Source organism: Tyto alba, unplaced genomic scaffold (assembly GCF_018691265.1).
Source record: "Tyto alba isolate M040663 unplaced genomic scaffold, T.alba_DEE_v4.0 Super-Scaffold_23, whole genome shotgun sequence".
NCBI lineage: Eukaryota > Metazoa > Chordata > Aves > Strigiformes > Tytonidae > Tyto > Tyto alba.
The window spans coordinates 8,210,099-8,231,192 of record NW_024881297.1 but is presented as its reverse complement, the minus strand read 5'-3'; the positions used below and the strand labels follow the sequence as shown (position 1 = coordinate 8,231,192).

Here is a 21,094-nt window from a genome sequence, read left to right as displayed (position 1 = left end):
AGAAAACAGAACTCTCTGCTGACTTTTGCATGCTCAATTCCACAGCACACTACATTAAGAATTAAACAAGTAGTAAATAAGCCATACAGAAATGGCGGTTTTTTAACTAAAAGCAGAAGACTCCCCTGCTGTTTAACCATTTGGGATATTCCATGTAAACAGAGCTTCCTATAAACTTGTATTATGTTGTTAGTGGTAAATGCCTAAAACTACCTTATAACGAGAGTTTAATTTCAATACTTAAAAGTTAGAGTTCAAGTCACAAGAAGTTTTTATAGATTCAGAAAATAAATTATACACATATAGAGCTGAGGGAGTTTGCATACTTAAGTACTATGTTGTTCAGTAAAATACTAAATAAAAAACTGTCAGCTTGTCAGACAATGCCTTTTATGTTATAATATTGCCAGTGACAACTGTTGTCTTTTCTACAAACTATGCAAATCTATCATAAAAGATACAATATTATGAAAGATACACTACATTAAAATGTAGCACATACAATCTTTAACAATTACATACAGCCAGAAAACCTCAACATAGGTTGCAGTTGTCATCATTGATAGTGATATTAAATGCTGTTAAAACAGGATTTTAGTAATGAAAACTTAAATCACTTGATCTGAAAATTTATATAAAATTATGAAAATATCACTAGATTAAAAAATGCTATCAATAGTATCTATCATAGCATAAAAGTCGCATATCGTCAAAACTTCTATGCTTCATTTTTGTATCTAGTTTCAAAAAAGTATGAACATGTATATGAAAAACATTTATTGCATTCCACTCTTAGTGATCTGACTCATGACTTGATGAATAAAATGTTGCCCCTAGAACCAATGTCACATTAAGATGAAACAAGTAAGTGTATGTTAAACTCCAGTTCTTCCACAGTCCCAGTACAGCAACAAACTGTAAAATGGGGAAAAAGTGAATGAGTGGATCACTGATTTCAGGTCCCCAGTTTCTGGTGGAGGAAGCAATTTGCCTGGGCGGCCTCTCCCTTTCTCTGTCCCACTAGCGGGCTGTTGCCATGACTCCTCATGAAATGAAATTAGGGGTCAGGTTTGAGTTCATCTAGCAGCAAACCTTTTCCACCACAGTTTCCTCTTCAGGTTCTTTAACCATCGGCTATTTGCAAGACTGAGATGAAAGACAGTAGCTTCAGGAAGAAAAGGAACAGAAATCTTAAACATTAACTGAAAAATCAAACTACCAAGAAGTTCTGCAAATATGCAGCAATGGGAAGCAAGAAACTATAAGTCAAAGGAGAGGAGTCAGAAAAACAGAAGTGAGAAAGGGACAATGTAAGACAAACAAAGGGAAGAGATCCAAATAATCAAATTGTAGCGCCAGCATCATTTTTATGGAGAAAGGAACACAAATTGAGGAATACCAGGAGTACAAGGCAACTGCCTCTTGATTTTAGTGCTTTTTTGTTTAACTGTGATTCTAATTTGAATTTTTGTAAAACCACTGCATGGAAAAAATTGTCTTCCAAGGTAGACTACTAATTGTAAGGACAAGAAAATCACAGCATACACACTGCTGTGCAGTTGCGCTAGTAGTGATGGACTGGTCCCACCGATAGCATCATTCATCATCACCACCACCAAATAGCAGCAACCTTCCTGCTCAATGTCTGATAAGCTTTAGCTAAATAAATTTAGCTAATAAAATCAACAATATACACAGTGAATACTACTTTGGAACTAAAAGCCCCTTTATATCACCCTTTTCCCCAAATGTAGCTTAGTTTCAATTTAAGCTCTCAGAATGAATACATGCAAACACTGAGCAAGATTCCCACTATCGTTGTAACTTTGAGGGAATAAAACCAAAGTATGTAAACCAATCCCACCTCTTCACTCAAAAGACAGAATGTCCAAACCTGCCCCTTATCATTCCTCTTGGGTAATCCTTTCCTAATGCAGATCTTTTAAGAAAAGCTTTTGAGAAAGGGAAGCTAAATCAAATCAAATTGAAAAAGAAAAAAGGCACAAAACCTAATATGCATGTCTTCCATTACATGTCACTTGCATACTACGTTCCCTTCCACATTCTGCATCTGTTGTCTTCATTTAGACTAAAATATTCCGGTTATCCATTATTCCCCTGTTACGTGACACCCAAGAACACAGGGCTCTATTCTCATCTGTCCCTACATGTTGCTACAATATACACGATAAATAATGATTTTCTGCTTCTTTCACTGCAAATCATCCCTTGCACTCCCCAAGCAAATTTTCCAAAAAGAAAAATATAACTATCTCTCTTCAAAGTAGAAATAGAAATAAATGTCTTCATAAATATTGAGAGGGTACTGGAAAATCCAGCTGATTTCTCTGAATCAAATTTGACTCAGAACTAGGATCTAATGCCTAATGGACATGCACCTCAATATCATACTGATTGCTGCATAATCTGAATTGTGAGTTTTTTCACTTAAGCAGGTTATCTTAAAATACTTATTGAAAGAATAGCGTATCATTAACGTCTCTGATGAGACAGGTTTTTTCCCACTTGCAGAAATATGTAAAAAGACACAGATAAGTATATGTAAGACTAAAGGTTAAACAATAAGCTCAACAGCACCACTATGCAAAGCTTCTCCTGACAGAACTTTGAGTAAACAGCACTGCTCCCCAAATCATGAGCTTCTTAAGCAATTTTGCTTGGAAACAGAGACGCATTATTTGGATTATTAACATGAACAAAACCGTTCACATATTTGTAATTAGTATAAAGTCAGCAACAAGCATTGCCGCTCACTGAACTTTCCATATCTCATCCCCCTCCCCTCCGCCAAACCTCTTTCCATAGTCTCAAATTAAACAGACTAGCTGTAAAACAGCAGGGTGTCAAATTAAAGCACACTTTATTTTCAGAGGTCTCCACACTTCGCGGCTGACTTCCTGTCAGGAAGAGTTCCCTTTCAGTGCAGAGCCCCACCAGCAGGGAGCTCACAGAATTAAGTGCCAGTTGATATTACTTTGTTTTGCATTTACCACCCATGAGAATATTGTTCAAAGATCTAGTTATAAAGTCAGCATGGTCTCATCCTTCTGACTAGACTGCCAAACCACAGGGTGTGCTCTCACTGCACAAAACTCACCTTAAATGGTGGTGTTTTTTTAAGTCCTAGTGTGCTGGGGAAGCAACAGGATGCCTTTTTTCTCCAGGAAAGTCTTGCTTCTGTAGCTGAATTATGTTCCCTTAGTTTTGAACATCTGCAGCAGTGTACATTCATGGAAATGAAGCTGTCCTGTTCCCCTATCACACCCCCAAGATTCACATTTACATTATACAATCCACTCTCCTCCCTAAACATAAAAACGTATGCATTAATCACACAAATTCTCAGCAACAGTTTTACGGGGTAATAGTTTTTAGCTGCAGCAGGTATGTTTCCCATTACATTCACACCAACACCATGTCCTGGGTTCCTAACCAAATTCAAGTAATTTTCATTTCATAAGAGGATTTTTCTTAGTAAGAGCCTATAATATCTGAAAAATCTGTAGAATAACCACTAAAGATTGTATTAAAAAAATAAAACCGGGGAGAAAAACAATTCTCATTTTTCTCCCAGAACTTTACTGGAGGCAACAATTACGTTTTATTAAGATGACCTTAGAAAAGTCCACCTCTCCACTGCAGTGTGGCAAACTATTTCTAAGAACAGCTTTGTGAGTTTTAACCCCATCTTTTATCCATTTCTCTTCAAAGTCTGCAAGTCATGTTGACTTCTAAGTCTATTGTCCCAAGAAACAATGCTTCACATCAGTCCACGCCAAAATATCATGGCTTTACTACACTTATCCACTTGTACCTCTCTACAGTCCTTCTTAGTCTAATATATAGCACGCATCCCAATTTCTTTACATACAAATGTATTTTAAAATTTCTGGTCACAACCACAAAGCTCACAATTAGTTTCCAGAAAACAGCTGTGTAGTATAAACCAAAAAACACTGGTTCTTTCACACTACTTTTCTCAGTTTGCAGCTGCAGCTGGTATAGCCTGCTTTTGTTGAAGGCTTCAAAACACAGTGACTGCAAATTGCAGAGGGCATTTTCCAGTGGGTCAAAAGTAGGCCTAGACAAAACAAGTTTTAGTTAGAAAGCCATTTCTACCACTTTGATGATTATTTATATCTAATACCCAGAAACATCTATCCCATTTAATAAAAGTATAACACATCAGCTACTCTTCTGTTTTTCTCATACTAAATGTAATGCATCATTGGTTTTGCTCATTTTAAAATCGTACATCGTACACTTCATCTCAAAACGGGGAGTGAGCAAACCTTTAAAATATCCTCCCAGACTAAGAATTAGGGAAAAATATAAGGAGATAAAGCCAAAGTACTAGCTCACACATTTTAACTACTGTGACCAGTACCTGTCAGGATATAACTATGAAGTGTTTACTGCATTCTTAAGGCAAGAGACAGTCACTTATTATTCATGCAGTATTGATGGATCATTCCCAATACATTCCAACTTACTTCCACACTTAAGGCAAAAGCAAAGTTTAAGTTATAAACTCCTTTGATTTCTACTACTAAGCAAACTGTCAATATGCATCCACTCCACAGACTCACACAAAAAATATCAGAATTTTGTGTTTTGTTTTGTTTTAATTTAGCCAGTGATGGACACAGATGTTTTAAACAACCTATCTGTATATGATGCTAATGGCAAACAAGGCACATTATTCCTGAAGCCCACAACTACACTGAAGAGAAAAAACAGAGTTCAAACCTATCTTAAGCGCAGCAAACTAAAGAAGGATCTGAGAAGTGTGAAACAGTGATTTTTATGAAAAATAATAGGAGTAGGAAAGAAACTCCTATTCAAACATATTAGAGTGCTCTCTAAGCAATTCCATGGAATTCAACAGGTTAACTATTGTAGGCAATTATAGGCAATTAAACTTTCAAACAATTTAGAAAGCAGCAGGAAATCAAAGTAAGAGTGAAGTTCCAACAGACAAATTTTACATTATCCTGGAGCTTCACACAGAATATATTACAATAATCTAGTTCTGGAGAGACAAAAAATCTACGTACTGCTTAAGTCAAAGAAAAAAAATATACACAGCTAATTTAAAATATAGTTTCAGCATACTGCAGTTCAAAGAAAAAGTTTTCCAGCTGTTTCCATTTATTCCAATCTTATCAGAATTGCACTTCAGACAGTCACCTACCAAACTGATCTCCAGTTTCAAACACTTGGAATGTATAACATAGTTCAGTGAAGCAAGCAGCAAAATATCCATAGCACAAGTAATCCATTTATAATTATATCAACTACTCTGCTTAGTGGCATATACTAAGCATGAAAGTTGTCAATATATGTTTTCAGCACCTAAAGTGAGATCCTCAGAGGTGGAGGAAAAACTCACACTCGGGAAAGAAAGCTACACTTTGTGGAAAAAAAAACCCAGATATATCAAGTGTAATGGAGAATCCAAGTGATCTAGACAACAGATGTGATAATTTAACCTTCTGTTTTGTTAGCAGGAAACTTACTGACAAGATGGTATCTAAAATCCATGCACCAAAGGACTGCACTTAAGGAGTCTGGATTTCATAGCCAGTACCCTCCCACATCTTCCAGGCCTTCCATTCAAATTCTCCAGAGTTAATCCCAGTGACCGCTAGCCAAACAGCTCACCGTGTTGATATCAAGTGCCTTGCAAAACAGGAGAATGCAGAAGCCCTAAGTTTATCCCCAAGACCTTACAGAAAAGAAATGATGTCTTCATATATCACAACCAAAGAGGAACTACAATCAGGGATGACACCAGTGAATCATAGTGTTGCATTTACAGATTGAGCATACTTAATTCCTTTAAAAACAGAACTCTTCCACATGCCTGGTAAATGCCCTAAAGCTTCTGTACTGCTAGCTACCCTGTGAGGATATGCTGAAATTTTTCCTCTGATAGACTATTCTACTTAGTGACAATAAGAACTATTATCTGAAACATTAATTGAAACTTAAGTCTCTTCTATCCAAGGACAGCCCTTTGATAGCATGATCTCCGGCTGCTGTGGAACCTACCTTTCCCTCTCTCTAGCTTTGACCACAGTCTCCATCCTGCAAAAATAAGTCATTGTAGATGAAAATATATATTGCAGAGGGAAAAGAATAACAAGAGTTTTTGAAGAGGAAAAGGTTTATAATGTAAAATCGCTTCACTGAAAATATCCTCAAGCAGCACTGTACATAAAGCTCAACAGAAATTTCACGACTACTTTCCATCCAATAGCATCTTAAAGAAGAATAGGATAAGAATCTTCCCTTTGTACACCAGTTACAAGGGCCATGTGATATTTTTTACAAAACTGTACTAGGAATGTTCCTACTGCTGCCTGCATAACAATTAATAATATGCTTGGCAATCCCATGTTTTCAAGTGTTAAGAGCCATTAACACGTCTAGCTCCACTTGCTGTGAAACAGACCACAGGCAGCTTCAGAATCTAAATTATCCATAACAGAGTAAGATGATCTTGAATACTCTCATTTCCTTACACAGCCACCTCATCTCTACAAAAACCTAGGCTGGCAGATATTCTTCCTATCTTCAAAATCTTCAAAAGAGTGGAAGCAAAATAAAACAGTACACTATGAAGTCTCTGGCAACCTGAAGATGAAGTATTTTTATGTGCATCTCAACACAGTGCTTTCATACTAAACTAGAAACACTGAATACTTCATAACATTGCAAAGAAAGTTAACAATACAAGGCAAACATCTATGAGCACGAGTCATTCATTCCCCTCGACTTAACAATTTCAACTTTGGGAAGCCCTTTTTTCTTTTTTATTTAAGATCTAAATAATTTTCATTTGCCTAATAAAGTTATGTTTTTAACCATTTTATCACAAAAACAACCTATTACTGAAGTGGGTTATTTTACTTAAATACAGCTACACTCATCTTTGGTAAAAACAAAGATCCTATTGGCAGAAGTTCACACAGTATAAAAAGAAAAACTTCCAACTTCTGATGTCTTTTAAGTTGCTTTTAAAAGGAAATTAGAACATGCATTATAATTAATAGGAAGTCCTTTGGCAGCTTACAAAATCCCTACAAAATTTACCCTCTGTAGCAAAACATATATGTTTTTTAGATCATGGATCTAAAGGATTATTAGATCCTTTTAAAACTTATTCTCAGCTGTTAGAAAACAAAGTGATTAGATGCAAAAATATTATCTTGATTAAAACGTCATCATTTAACACTTGGGGCACATAAAAAGTATTCAAACAGCATTTGTTCTCTTCATATTTAAACCAGGATATTGTTAGAGTTTTGGTGCTTCTGTTGAGTTCAGCTGCCATGGTATCACAGTGACATAGCTCTTTAGATAACCTATACCCAATTCAATTAAAACTTCATAGCAATCACTACAGTTATCCATCACATCAAATTGCACTTAAAAAATAAATTAGTAACCAGTGCAGAACACAGAGCATCAGTATAATGTGTTCTCTCTGCAAGTAACAAACACTGAAAACCAGACACCATCTACATCAACTAAAATCTCCAAGCAATTCAAAGGCTTACCACATTTTAGAACACTTTGCAGAAATTCATTCCTGAGGTAGTGAATTTGGATCGTTGATACAAAGCTTTTTTCTGAGCACAGGATATCCAGAGAAGCCTAAAGATCCTATTGCATTTCAAAAACACTGAAGTACTGGGGTGGAGGAGGGAAGTGTGTGTGCAAACAATCTGCTGAAAAATCATAATCTTAACTACCATCCTATTGCTCTTCCTCGGGGGGAAAGACGCTGTCGCATTTGTTTGTAGAGGTGCATGACTGCACGGCACGTGTTGATATTGTTTAAATAATTAAGATTCCTTATCAGAGTAAGAGATGTGATGCAACTAAGATACTACCCATGCAAAGGATGAATGATGACTTCTTTGTGAGCAACAGAATCCATTTGCAAAGTGATTCAGTAGCATACGAAAGATCATTCTAAAGAAAAACCAACCGTTTGCAAACATTTCACCATTTAACCATCGATAATTGGTTTGGTGAGTTGAGTTAGACAAGAAAAAAGAGAGCTGGAGACCTCTAAGTCTGCCTACCCAGGCAGTAAGACCAACTTTCACAGTATAATTTTTTCTGCTTTAATACTACTAATCAGCCGCTGCTGTATTGTTAAGATGCACATACACTGCCTTGAATCATGCTTTTCTCTCCAAAAAAATAACTCAAAAAACTATCAGCACAGCACATGACATATTCAACTGTAATCATATTTCATTGGGCCATATGAGCAGATGCTATCACACCACACAAAAAAAATCTGGAGTATCAGAGTTTATGCTTCCCTCTTCCATCTCCCCATGAAAGATATACTTTATCAAGGTCCAATATAAATCTAATAGCTACAGCTATGTAGTTATATTGCAATATATCATATTAATATTTCAAGAAGATAAAATACCTAGAGATTAAATGTATTAAAACATTGGTCTTGGTTTTATATATGCCATCAGCTATCAAGAATGTGCCCTTAATCCCTCTGAAACAACAGGGGGCAGAGGAAGGAAGAACCAAGAAGCTTTTACACCTTGAACCAGCAAGCAGAGTGTATCTGTGAGTAGTGGTGGCGGAGGGGTCATAAAAGTTGCTGCACCATTCATTATTTTTTAATTGCAAACTTTTAAAAAGGTTGGGTGGCATTCCACCAATTTTAGAAAATTATACAAGAGCTGAACAGCATTTGAGTCAATTAGTGCAGGTTTATTTTATGGTCTAGAAAATTTAGATTCAGTAGAAAAAAAAGCTCTTAAGTCAAAGATGGATCTGACAAGAACTGCCTAATTAGTTCTCTTACACATATTCCACTGACAATTCCGTTGATTTACTACAGAAAGAAGCATTTTTCAAGTGCTGCAAATGCTGTAAATTCAAAGGCATCAGAGAAAATTATGGAACCTATTTCACCTATTTTTGTACCTTTTCACCTTGGAGCTACAATAATAGGACAAACGTTTCATGTATGTGAGCAATGGATAAATGTTTTTAATAGCTTCATGAGAGAGTAGGGGAGATCACAGTTTTTCCTACTTAGTCATGTATTTCAAGAAAACGTGACAAATGACAGGAATCCCAGTAGCCTACCTGCTTTATGGATAAATATGCACTCAATTCATACATGTCCCTTTGAGTTTTAGGCATAGAGTGAGAGTCCTTTCAGATTTAGTCCTTTTATTCAGGGGTGATATCACAGTTTCTCCACATAGAAGCCCTGTTTCACAATAGCACAGGAGCACCTTCAACATCCTGACGTCACTCATTTAAAAGGGATAATAGACACAGGGCTTCTCTCTTTTGGCTGGTTTAATTACCCCAACAGGATGCCAGGCCAGACTAGATGGTGCTTCTAGGTTCACTGTACTGTATGCATTTCTGATAAATGGGAAAAGAATAGATGACCTGGCAGAAGGCTCAGACAATAACATGTGATTTACAGGACACGAATGCAGCTACTATAAGATTTATCTGACAGCCCTCTCCGATAGTGGACTGTTGAGTATCCGATGGAATGATTTCTAGTCTGGAAAGTCTGCTACTGAGTAGCCATACACATTATTTATTTATTAGATGTTTTGGGTTGAAACCATTTTTAAATGATGCACTTCACAATGCTCAGCCATAAATTCAGTTTTAAACCCTAGAAGGGAGGTAGTGTTATTGGAATGTGTGTCAGACTGAATTAGGATGAGCAACACAACGCTTTTATAAAGTGGCCTTGAATGCAACGTCGATTCTTTCAAAAATGATATTAATGTCAAATAAGCAGGAACACTTTGCAGTAATATTAAATGAAGGATTTCTTTATGTTTTGATAGATTTATATAAATGTAAGTATACGCACAGAGACATGTCTCAAAATGTAGCGTGTCTATCAAAAAACACAACTGTTTTTATCTTCAAAAAAAGCCTTTTGTCTGTATCTCAAACCACCTGTTTCTCTTTTTACCTTGTGTTAAACATAAAACAATATATCGACAAATGAACACAAAACTAAAGCACAAAAACAATGGTCTTTTTCCACATGCCTAAATATATGAACTTTAAACAAGAGAAGAAATTAACCAAGTATCACAAGTAGGTTCACAGAAGGATAGCTTGAATTTTTTTAAAATCACTTCACCTGGGAAAAAGCTTTATTTTCACAATTTTATGAAAAAATTACTTGTGAGATATGGTTATGCCATTTCACACTTTTGAGAAAAAGAAAAAAAAAAAAAAAAACAAACACAAACATACTCCAGCCACAAATCTAAATAAATATCAGAAGAATGTCAGATGTTTCAGAAAAAACAATCCAAGTGCTTACATCACATATACAATGTCAAAAATAATTTTTCAGAAAGAGGCTATCATAAGAAACACCAAAGATATTAATCAGAGCAATCTTTCAATTTCATAAAATGATGGCTGACAAATTTGTGAAGTTTTAAATCAAATTTGCAGATACTTACTTTGTAACTATGCCACATTATTTATGTGATTAAAAGCTAGTTTTTGACCTGATCTTTTGATCTTTGGCACTTCATCCTCTCCATCTCCTCTTAAAAATTAATTAAAATTTTAGCAAAAGGATATCGCTTCCCACCCTATCTTGAGCCAAAAAAAGGAAAAAAGAAAAAAAAAAGGGGGGAAAAAAAATAAAAATCAATCAAGCTCAACCCCATCTCCTCCCAGTATCTGCAAAATGTCGGCTTGAAATTCAATTTCATATCTCTCAAGCTTTCATGTAGCAAAAGACAGTTCACTTCTTAACAAAATAAATCACTTCTGTGATTGCCATGCTGACCTCTTTGAATTAGGAAAATTCAAAGTGAAAAATGTAATTATCACCCCAGAACAATCTGTATACATCTGGAGCTAATTTTAGATTCATTTCTCACATCATTTTTCATATTCTGCCAAAAATTACAGCTGCTATGTAACTTTAAAAAGACTTTGAGGTCTTTGTGACTTTTATTGGTTTATTTCTACTGTTTCACAAAGAACAGCCTCAGTCTCTGCAACTAGCACTGCTAAGCAATCACGATATCCTCAATTTGATTAGATTAGCATTAAGTGGCATTGTGACACATATGACAAATAGATGCATTAGAGCACGTCATTTATTCCTTATCCTCTCCACTTCCCAAAACGAAACAAGTGACGTACAGTACAGAGCACAACATGATTTTAAAAAAGATTAGATTACCATAGTAAAAAAGAAGGAAAGGTCAACCACTAATTATTGATACAAGCAGCATGGATACTGAAAACTAATTTTTAAAATGGTAATACCAAGCTGTCAGGCACATATTTAATATTCAGATTAGTTTTACTTTAACACATTAATGAATGAACAGTAAAACTTGTGTATGGATTTCTTTGTAGCAAGGATTCTTTTCTAATTTAAATCAGCAGCACATTCATATTCTGGAAGATGTGAACAATGTCCACTGCCAGTATTGTCATATTTAAAATGACCACCTCTAAATTCCAGAAGTTCCATAAGGAATATTAAACTCCTTTCAGGGTAAAAATGTATTATATTTCCTTGAGGAAGATGGAAAACTAGATGAGCAAAGTTCTAGATACATTAATTAATAAGCTCACTAGAAAACATAACTACTCTTCACTAGTTCATTGTAAAATCTATTAGGTGTAATCTCAAGAAGTAATTGTTCTTATTGCACTTCATTGACAATGTAGACTATCGATTTTTCACACCTTCTACGATTCTTTCATTTGTATTCATGAAATGTCTATCAGCACACTCTAAATAAATTTGGCAATATAGGCACTAAAATGAATAAATCGATGTGAAAAAACATTAATTTTGCATTATCCTTATTCGTCAGGCAAGCAAACCATAAGGGTTGTAAATGAAGGTCAAAGGTTTTGAAATGGGTCAGAACCCTTGACCTCTAGACCAATACCATTCCCATTAAAAAGGGCTATTTTAAAGTTTTAAGTGGGGGAATTTACTACCAGAAAGGTATCATTTTTAAGGCACCAAAAGAAAGGCTCAATAAAAACAGTCTTCCATTTAATTACAAAAAAGAAAGCAATAAAGTCAAAAAGAAAATCCAATTAATATAGCATATACAATTTTAAGAAAGTTCCTTAGGCTCTGGCTCTTTCTTTAATGACAGGAACAGGCAATTCTCAGGTTCTTAAATATCTAAAATCACTTCGCCTTTAGGAATGTAGAATGGCCCAAACTGCTGACAACCAGGGTTACTTTCTTACATTTTTCTCAAATTCTTAGTACTTGTCAAATCAATTAAGAATGACAGGGTTTCAAAAGTATTTATCACTCATTTCATAACCTCTACACAAAAGGAAAAATTCTATTCATCCCAGAGGATTCAGCATGCCAAGATGCAGAAATCAATCTGTTTCCATAACCTTAATATTTTATTGATCCTATTTTATCTTAGAAAAATGACAGCATAGAATTACTTAGGCACACCACGATCAAGGTTATGTAAATGCTCAGTAATAAGGTAACATAAACACTTTAGTATCTTCTCTCTCCAACTCAGTAGACACAATTACTGTGATTCTTTTTTTTTTTTTATCAAAGGCCCTGCACATAATCATTTTACCTATGACATATAATCCTAAAGTCAAATTTTAAGCAAAATTTTAAGTGTCATTTCCATGGTGCTCAAAGACAGCAGTTTCAGACAACATTGTTAAACCTCACCTGAGAGCAAAGAAGCATCACCAGCTCCACAACTGAACTGCTAGATTTCATGCACACAAGACCTAAAAAAGGAAAAAATGGTATACATAAATGCATGCTTATATGGCACCAGCTGTTAACACAAACTATTTTGAAGTGCAATAGATTAGAAGCATTTTGACAATCAAAAGCAAGCTGAAATTCTCATACCACTTCCACTTCAATTTTGTACTCTATCAGCACAAAATAAAAGTATGTATGTGAGAGGGCGATCATAAATTCCATGCCTCGCATCTAAAGATGCGGCTAATAGTGCTACATTACCTCCATTATTCACAGTTTCATAAATGTTTGTATGTCAAAATGATCAGAAGTGTGGTTAACATATGTTATATTAATCCACTGTATCTACATTTTCCTATTTCTTGAAGGATTGGGTCATTATATATGCAGAGAAGGGAAATGGCTTTATGACCCTTGCTTTCTCCATTGCGCGTTCTCCTTTCAGCCCCCAGCTATCAATCAAGTTTCCATTTTGTTTCATGGAAGCAGACATCCCAAACACTCTTATTAGTACTTTGACCCTTAACCCGACACTAAACCTTAGCAGAAGTGCAAGCAGTAACCTATTATATATTCTCAATTGTTTATAAACTAATTTGACTATTATTATTATTTCTATTCGCATTTTGGTTTAGGTTTGTCTATAACTGGTTTTTAGGCCCAAAAATTGGTTTCACGTGTTTATTTTTGTCTAGACAGTTCATACACTGCCAATAATTTTCCCATTTTATTTAGTCATCCAATCTATGAAATACTAATCTTCCTGTGTATATAATCTATATTATAGTCAATCTATACTACAGATACATTTCTTTATCTTCAGATACACAAAAAAAAATGTAGCTAAATAGGACATTTACTTCCCTAGCAAATAAAACTTCGAGAGAAATCTCTTTCCTTTTATTCTTATTAAATTAATGAAATCAGTTTGTTCACAATGCAGCTTCCATTAGAATGTTTATCAGCTAAAGTGATGCCCACATGTATAATCAAAACCAGAATCCCATCTTTTTCAGTCTCACAGAAGACAATTTATACGCTTCTACCTACCCCACTAGGTAGGCAAGCTAAATTCCTAAACTAAATAACTTTAATTTCACTGAAGTTTAATGAAGTCTCAATTACGATCTCAGCGGTCTTCAGTAAAACACTTATCAGTGTTTGTTACTCTAATTGTGTCTCTGACAATGAACTGTATTCAGCACTCCATACAGGGTGCCTGTCTTAATCCACAAAACAAGTAGTTTCAGAAATGTTTTTTAAAAAATAACTTTAATTCCCCAGGATGCAACTAGATTTATCAGTGCAAATACAGTTCATGTGCAAGTGATCAGCTCAAGTTAATCAACCATGAGCTTCTAGCATGGGAGTGCGCATTACTGGAAGCTGCAACAAGCTCAGGCCTTAATTCAATTTGTTGTTTTAAATGGATAAAAACTGCAATTTTCACTCTAAAAATCAGTGGACAAAGCAATTAATATGATATAACCAAATTCTGAGAAAATTGGAAATCTGATGTTCACTCCTAAATTCACAGTGTTCCAGCAAACATGATTTTTTTTAATTGAGGACATTAATGTCTGCATTGCAGAACTGAGCCTCATTTTTAAACAGGGAGAAACCTATCAGTAGAAAGAAAACTCAATCATTTCAAGCTGAATCATTTTAAGACAACACCAGGAAGAGCCATGATCACTGGTGTGGCACCTGTATCTTCATCTTCTCAGAAGTACCAGAGAATTCTTCTCAATACTGACAGTGTATTCCTCTTGCTTGTGTGACTGCCTCCCAATTAAAAACCAGAAAGGCAGAAGCAGAGGTACACCATGCAAGAGGTACACCATAACAAGCTCTGCTGACATAGTTCTCAAGAAGCCTTTTGTTACACTACCACAGTAAAAATGCAAGGTCTTTGTACTTAACTTTCTATGCTATACACTTTGTATTGAAATGTTGACCCTGACACCAAGTCTGCTTTTTAAAGCTCACCAAACATTTCATACACCAGCTTCTATGGAACAATTCCCTGGAAGAGCTGGAAAACTAAGGATGAGACAACAACAGTTGGTTCCACATAATGAGCTAAAGCAAACTACGAGATGAGATGGAGGCAAAGAGGTAGCAGAGATGGCAAAGATGAGGGAGGCAATGACAATAACCTCAGAGAAGTAAAGACAGATGAAACAGGAGGCAGGAAGAAAGCTTCTAAAGCAGAGCCAGCAGGGGTGGAAAAAATAAAAAAAAATGTTGAATCTCCAAGGTAAAACAAAGCACACATAAAGAAAACCATTTTTTTTTTTAAATGGAAACTTACTTGTACCTTCTATCAGCAACTCCTGCCCATGGCTGCCCAAAAGAGTCCGAGAAAGAAAGGGAGCAAAATCCACAAAAATCTCTCTCAGAAGTGGGGCAGCTTTTTCCAAAGCATGTTCAAGCCTGTCTGTAATACTAGTAGAGATACACACGTGATTAACAAAAAAAGAAGGAAGTTGCTAAGATTTTGTAGAAAGGAACCTAGTTTTTGGCAATGCTTAAGTGATATATATGTATAATAAGAAATAAACAAACCAACGGTCGTATTTTCCCAAAACTTCATTAGTTATTGAACATCAGCAAAACAACATTCTTAAGTGATGTAGAATCAGACTTATTAACTGTAATATCATAAACGTGAGCCACAGCACAGCTGTTTATGTGTTCAGTTGATGTTACCTCATATTCGAAGCAGAATCCTCAGGCACTGAAGAAACTGTAGGGACAGATGGCAACTTTGAATTAGATGATCCCCTTCCTACAAGAAAAAGTAATAATTAAATGAATTGTATAAGAAAACATATCAGAGGTTAGACAACTGGGCCAGAAACTAAAGCCTTGAGCTCAACCTCTTTTCAAGTGTGTGTGAGCAGTAGGTAAAGCTTTTCACCTCTTTGTAACTTGAAAGTTTTTTGCTCTAAAACTCCTATTTACTTACATCCATATTTAACAGGTATGCCATAGCAAGCTTTTAAAATTTCACTCAAGCACAAATAGAAAGTAATCCAAGGATGTCTTGCAGTTTCCTTTGGGAATGAAATCAGACTAGACTGCAGTGATCCCTTCTGGCCTTATAAACAGTGATTCTCTCTGAACGAATTCAGGAAGGCTTAGAACCTTAAGCGGTGAATATAAATTATGTCTTACATCCTTAATACTCCTGTAGTGTACTAGTATCAGTACTAATATAACTAATGTATACTAGTGTAAAGCCACATGGTAACATTTTATATCACCTCTTTTGGTTAATGGAAATGCTTCTCCAATGTCAAGCAACTTGCATAGAAAACACCTAATTTTTTTGTCCAAAATTAAACCATATTTGTGTCAAAATGAAGCAGAACACAAAATGAGCGGGTAATTTCAACAGCCTGGCTTAAATTTTTGCAACACCGGGACTCTGACAAAGACAGCTATGATAAAATTCTCCATTGCACTGTCAACATCATTAGCATGATGGCAGTGGTATAACCTCATTTATGAGTTATTAACTTTGCCACATCAATTATTCAAAGGTTGATAGGGAAGACTGGATCATTTATGTATCCTACACTTACAAAAAAAACAAAACAAAACAAAACAAAAAACAACAACAAAAAACACCCTTCAATTGTGTTATGTCAAATTGACACTACATGGCTCCCATCAGCAGAATAGGAATACGTAAATACTAAATTCTGCTGTTCAGTATATCAAGAGAAACACAACCTCCATACTGCAGTATGGATTGGTATTAGCAATGATGAAGAGGGGGTAAGCAAGACAGCCAGAGATTTCACAGATATTTGCTGCCAGGATAGGAATGGTGACTCACAAATCTTGCACTGCATTCCGAACTATAGAGAGGAATGAATCTTAACAGACAGATTTCTGTGTATTTCCCAGGAGCATGACTGCTTCTAGTCCATCTGCAATCCTATCTCTTTCCAACCTTAAACCCTGTCCTATTCTCTTTCCTCTCACCTCGCCAGTTTCAGATACTTATGCTGTGGGAAAGGGGGGGGGGGGGGGGAAGATTAAAAAAAAACTAACTAAAAAAAGCATGAAAGAAGAGAGTTTAATCATTTCAGTTCTTACATCTACCTTAGCAAAGACATGACCCTTCCCAGAACTATAAAAAAATTCCTGATCATCCCACCTACACTAGAGTGAGATCGGTTAAATTCAACCTGTCTGGAAATAAGCTGCTAAAATCTTGAAAATGCATACCAAAATGTGTCAACTGCAACTTTTTTTTCAAAGTACTTCTACTTGACTAAAGCAGAATAGACTTTTAAAAAGATGGCAAAGGCAGATCCTGAGATACTAACTTTATTTCTCCTGTCAAATTTCAAACTTCTACTCCAAAACACTGGCACATAGAGCTGCCCTCGATAAGTGTTGGGGTTTTGTGCTTTGGTTTTTCCCCCCCCATCTGGGGAAGATGTTTTTCTCTGATCTTGCTTCACAAGCAGCACAGAAACTAGTGGATCAAAACAGTGAGAAGTTTTACTCTTGTTTCTTTTTGTCTCTTCATAGGTAGGAGATACCTTGTGAATGTGATTCATTTCTGCTTTTCATAAATTCACCATGAAGTTCTTATTTTGACTTCTGTATGGGATGACAGGGTCAAAAAGAAATTTTAAGTGGGCCATACAAAATGAAGGACAAGAAAGTGGGGAACAAAGTGTTGGCTGAAAGCAAGGTAGAATCCAATCTGGGCGCTGTTTCCTAAATAATTTATCTAATAAAGGCAAAGCAAAGATGATATTTCTGAAAGTTTCAATGGTGATGGCTAGATTCTGTAAATATTTTCAATATTTTCATGGATATAATTCCATAGCCAAAGCACCACGAAGTATTTTGTGTATTCTCAAAGAGAAAGCAGTTACGTGATATGTCAAAATTTAGAACGGAACCTCCTGTACAGGAAAACAAAACAAAGCCCACAGAAGGGAAGAAGCCACATGATTGCCAGAAGGCAAGAAACCACAGCGTTTCCAAAGATTCCAGTTGTTTGCTATAGTTCTGGGGGGTGGGTGGTTGGTTTGTTGGGTTTTTTGTTGTTGTTGGTTTGAGTGTTATTTTTGTTTTGGTTTGGGTTTTTTTTTTTGTTGTTTTTTTTTTTTTAAACACACATACATTCATACTTAAGTATGCACAATAATTATGCTGCCTGTTGGCTTAAGACTTTAAAGCAATTCTTTTGTTTTCATAGCCACCTTTATATTTAGAAATTTTCACTAGAATTCCCAGTTTTTTCCCTAAAGCCCAACATCCCTATTCTGACTGAACAAGTCCCTCTAACTTGAAAATATTCTTAAATCCACGTGCCCAGTAGTGGACAAACTCATACACCATTTATAAGGTGAAGTCAGCACACGGATCTGAGTAGTTCAACAGAATAAAAAACTGAAATGTCATCCAAAGCCTTCCAAAAAAGAAAGTCCTCTCACATGCAGATTGCACATGCAGAAAAAGTCTTGCTATATAAATGCTTGCATGCTTTTACTACATATAAAATCTGTAACCAGTAATCCACTGATTACTGGGTATGATAGAATTCAAAAGCATATACAACTAAAATCCCATAAAATGCATAGGAAAATCAAGGATCACTTTATCAGTGAAAAGTAAGACTTTAACAGTGCAGCATATTAGCATGAGTTTTACAATTAAATAAGATGAAAATAATTCAATGCAATATTTAGGCCACAAGCAAAATAACTGAAGTAAAAAACAGAAAAAAATCAAGGAAAACATCTGCAAGGACAATGAAAGGGCATAATAGCCATCACAAATCTAACAGAGATATACACTCAATCTGGGGTAACTTGGGTTTTTTGTTGCTTGTTTTATTTTGTAGGATGCATTGGTTTTATTGTTTGGTTTTCTGTTTTTACTCAATGGCACTGGTAAAAATGGTTATAGTGGGAGGTAAAGGAAGGCACTGACAACACAGTACATGATTTTTTTTTTCCTTCTAAAACTCAAAATGTGCATAACAGATTAGGTATAAATATAAAACTATATGAATTTTTAAATTAAAATCAACTTTTAAACATAGACATAATAGAAAAAGCACTGATAATTTGAATTTGACAACAGCACAAGGCAGGCACCTACATAAACTGGTATTTTGAAGATTATATAAGGATATTTATGGCCTGAATTTCTTCATGCTTATCATCACCTAAATCCACATTCCAAACTCAGATACATTTCACTAAAAAGGGTGAATCTCAGATTTATCACAGCTGAGAATTTCAGGGGTTTTTTAGATAGGGTTACGCATAGTGATTTTTGCATTCAAATTTTGTTTTGCGGAAGTACTTTTTTGACTAACTCAGAAGTGGCTTTTTATTCTACTATTTTTTCTGCCTTTACTAAAAAAAAATTGAAATACTTCAGTAGCACATTTTCATCCACAGCACACATGTGGGTAAGTGCAGTAGCTACTTCAAACATGTGGAACTAAAACTGACTTATCTCTTCCTTATCCTTTCACTGATAAACTGGCTCCTTCAAACTGACAGTTTTACAGACATTTGCAAGAACATAAAAGAAAATGCAAATAGATCATCTGTCTAGCACCCTTACGGTGAAACCTTATTGTTTACTCAAGGTCCCCAAGGGTCTAAACAAATAATGTCTCTAGCAATAAAACATTGTTAAAGAAATTCCCTGTGCAAGATCCTTATGCTTTTGCATATACACTTACAAAGTATGCTTGGCAATACACAAGCAGTGCATAATATGCTTTACTCTGGGAGGATGGAGATGAAGTAAAAAAAAAACCAAAACAAAACAAAAAAAAAAAAAAACAACAGAGAGTTGAATTAAATAACCATACCTCTTAATTTTGTACAACAGACCTACGATACATGAATACACCGATGTCCTTTATGAAAGGAGTATCTAGTAAAATAATGAGCTCATTCAAAAATACGCTTCCGGGGCTGGAAGTGTACAATGCAGGACTACAATGAAAGGTTTTACAAGCTAATATAAGGGATCTGTTACATAAACACATCTGTACGTTAAACCAAAACAGATTTCATGAAACAATGGTGCACTCTCTAAAGAGAAGTTGCTTTACAACAGTTTTTATACTGAAACGGTATTAAACCATTTCCATTGCATATCATTAGCATTTGAGATTTTTTTGAAATGTCATTCTGCTTTGGTAACCAGCCTTTAACTTCTGTCACTGCAAAGTTGGAACTCTCTTTGAATTAGTTACTATAATCTAGTGAATTTCTTAATTTACCTCTGCATTGATGCTAACTCACTTCACATTCATTTTTCTCACTCTAGGTTGTCTCCCACCAGTTTATTTTATTGCGAGACTTCAAGGTTATTTCTTCACCTATGTATAAAAATCAACGAATGCTATTCTTGTTTGCAAAACAAGTCAACTATGGGAGAAAATTTACATTTTCCTACATGTAGGACTAGAATTCAGGAAGTCAACTCCTTTTTTTATCTCCTGTTTCTACCTACTCCCAAGTTTCTTCCAAGCATCCACCTCCTTTTTCACCACAGCCTTTGACATGGCCTTGTTTATGACTTCACACTTTGGGGAACAGTCCATGTCTCTGCTAAGGAGAAGCAGAAATCCTGCTGGCAACTCTCTGTGGCTCAGAGGCAAAACAAGTGACACTCAAAGAATTTGAAGTAAAAGATGGAGAAGGCAGGCCACAGACATTAAGCAGAACTTCTCAGTGTTTTCTACACTCAGAGTGTCAGTAAGGAGAAAATACAATTCAGTCCTGCTTTCTACAGACTTTTCATATTTATAAAAATTATAGTTGAACAACCATTTGCAAACTGAACAGTGAGAGCCTCAAAACTGCATTCTTTAGAGTGAAGCACCAATAAAATGCATGTGAAATTCTTCAAGTACATAAACAGAAAAACTCAGAGCAGAGGAAAGAGTGGCAGTGCAAACTGCAAAACAGATCCAAAAAGTTCACACCACTTCAGAACATTACAACTGTAACTGAAATATTTAAAACAAAAACTAAGTCACAAAAAATACAAGGATATTCACAATAGTTCAGACAACTCCACCACGTGCTGCCTATCCAAACATGAGTCTTGCCTTTCCAATGGCCATTCCTGAACACAGCATGTGTAAAACCTCTGCATCATATCTCACATTCAGCCTGTGAGCCAACTCAAGGAAGAAACAACTCGAGTAAATTCCTCCTCTTTAGATTACTAGTAAATATGTTCTTTTGCTCAATACCACCCTCTGTAGGAGACAACTGATTGGCT

The 21,094-nt window shown here is 35.5% G+C and overlaps 1 protein-coding gene across 4 annotated transcripts in view; it reads right to left on the bottom strand.

The window, feature by feature from the left end:
- LRBA (LPS responsive beige-like anchor protein) overlaps positions 1-21,094 on the bottom strand; it is a 415,639-nt gene that overhangs the window by 289,534 nt on the left and 105,011 nt on the right. For 3 of the 4 annotated variants that reach the window (XM_042796732.1, XM_042796735.1, XM_042796736.1), the window contains 3 exons: positions 15,515-15,593; positions 15,117-15,250; positions 12,761-12,822 (listed from right to left, as the gene is read on the bottom strand). In XM_042796732.1, coding sequence (XP_042652666.1) covers positions 12,761-12,822; positions 15,117-15,250; positions 15,515-15,593 — 275 coding nt within the window. The remainder of the gene's footprint in view (positions 1-12,760; positions 12,823-15,116; positions 15,251-15,514; positions 15,594-21,094) is intronic. The other variant, XM_042796733.1, reaches the window with a different exon arrangement.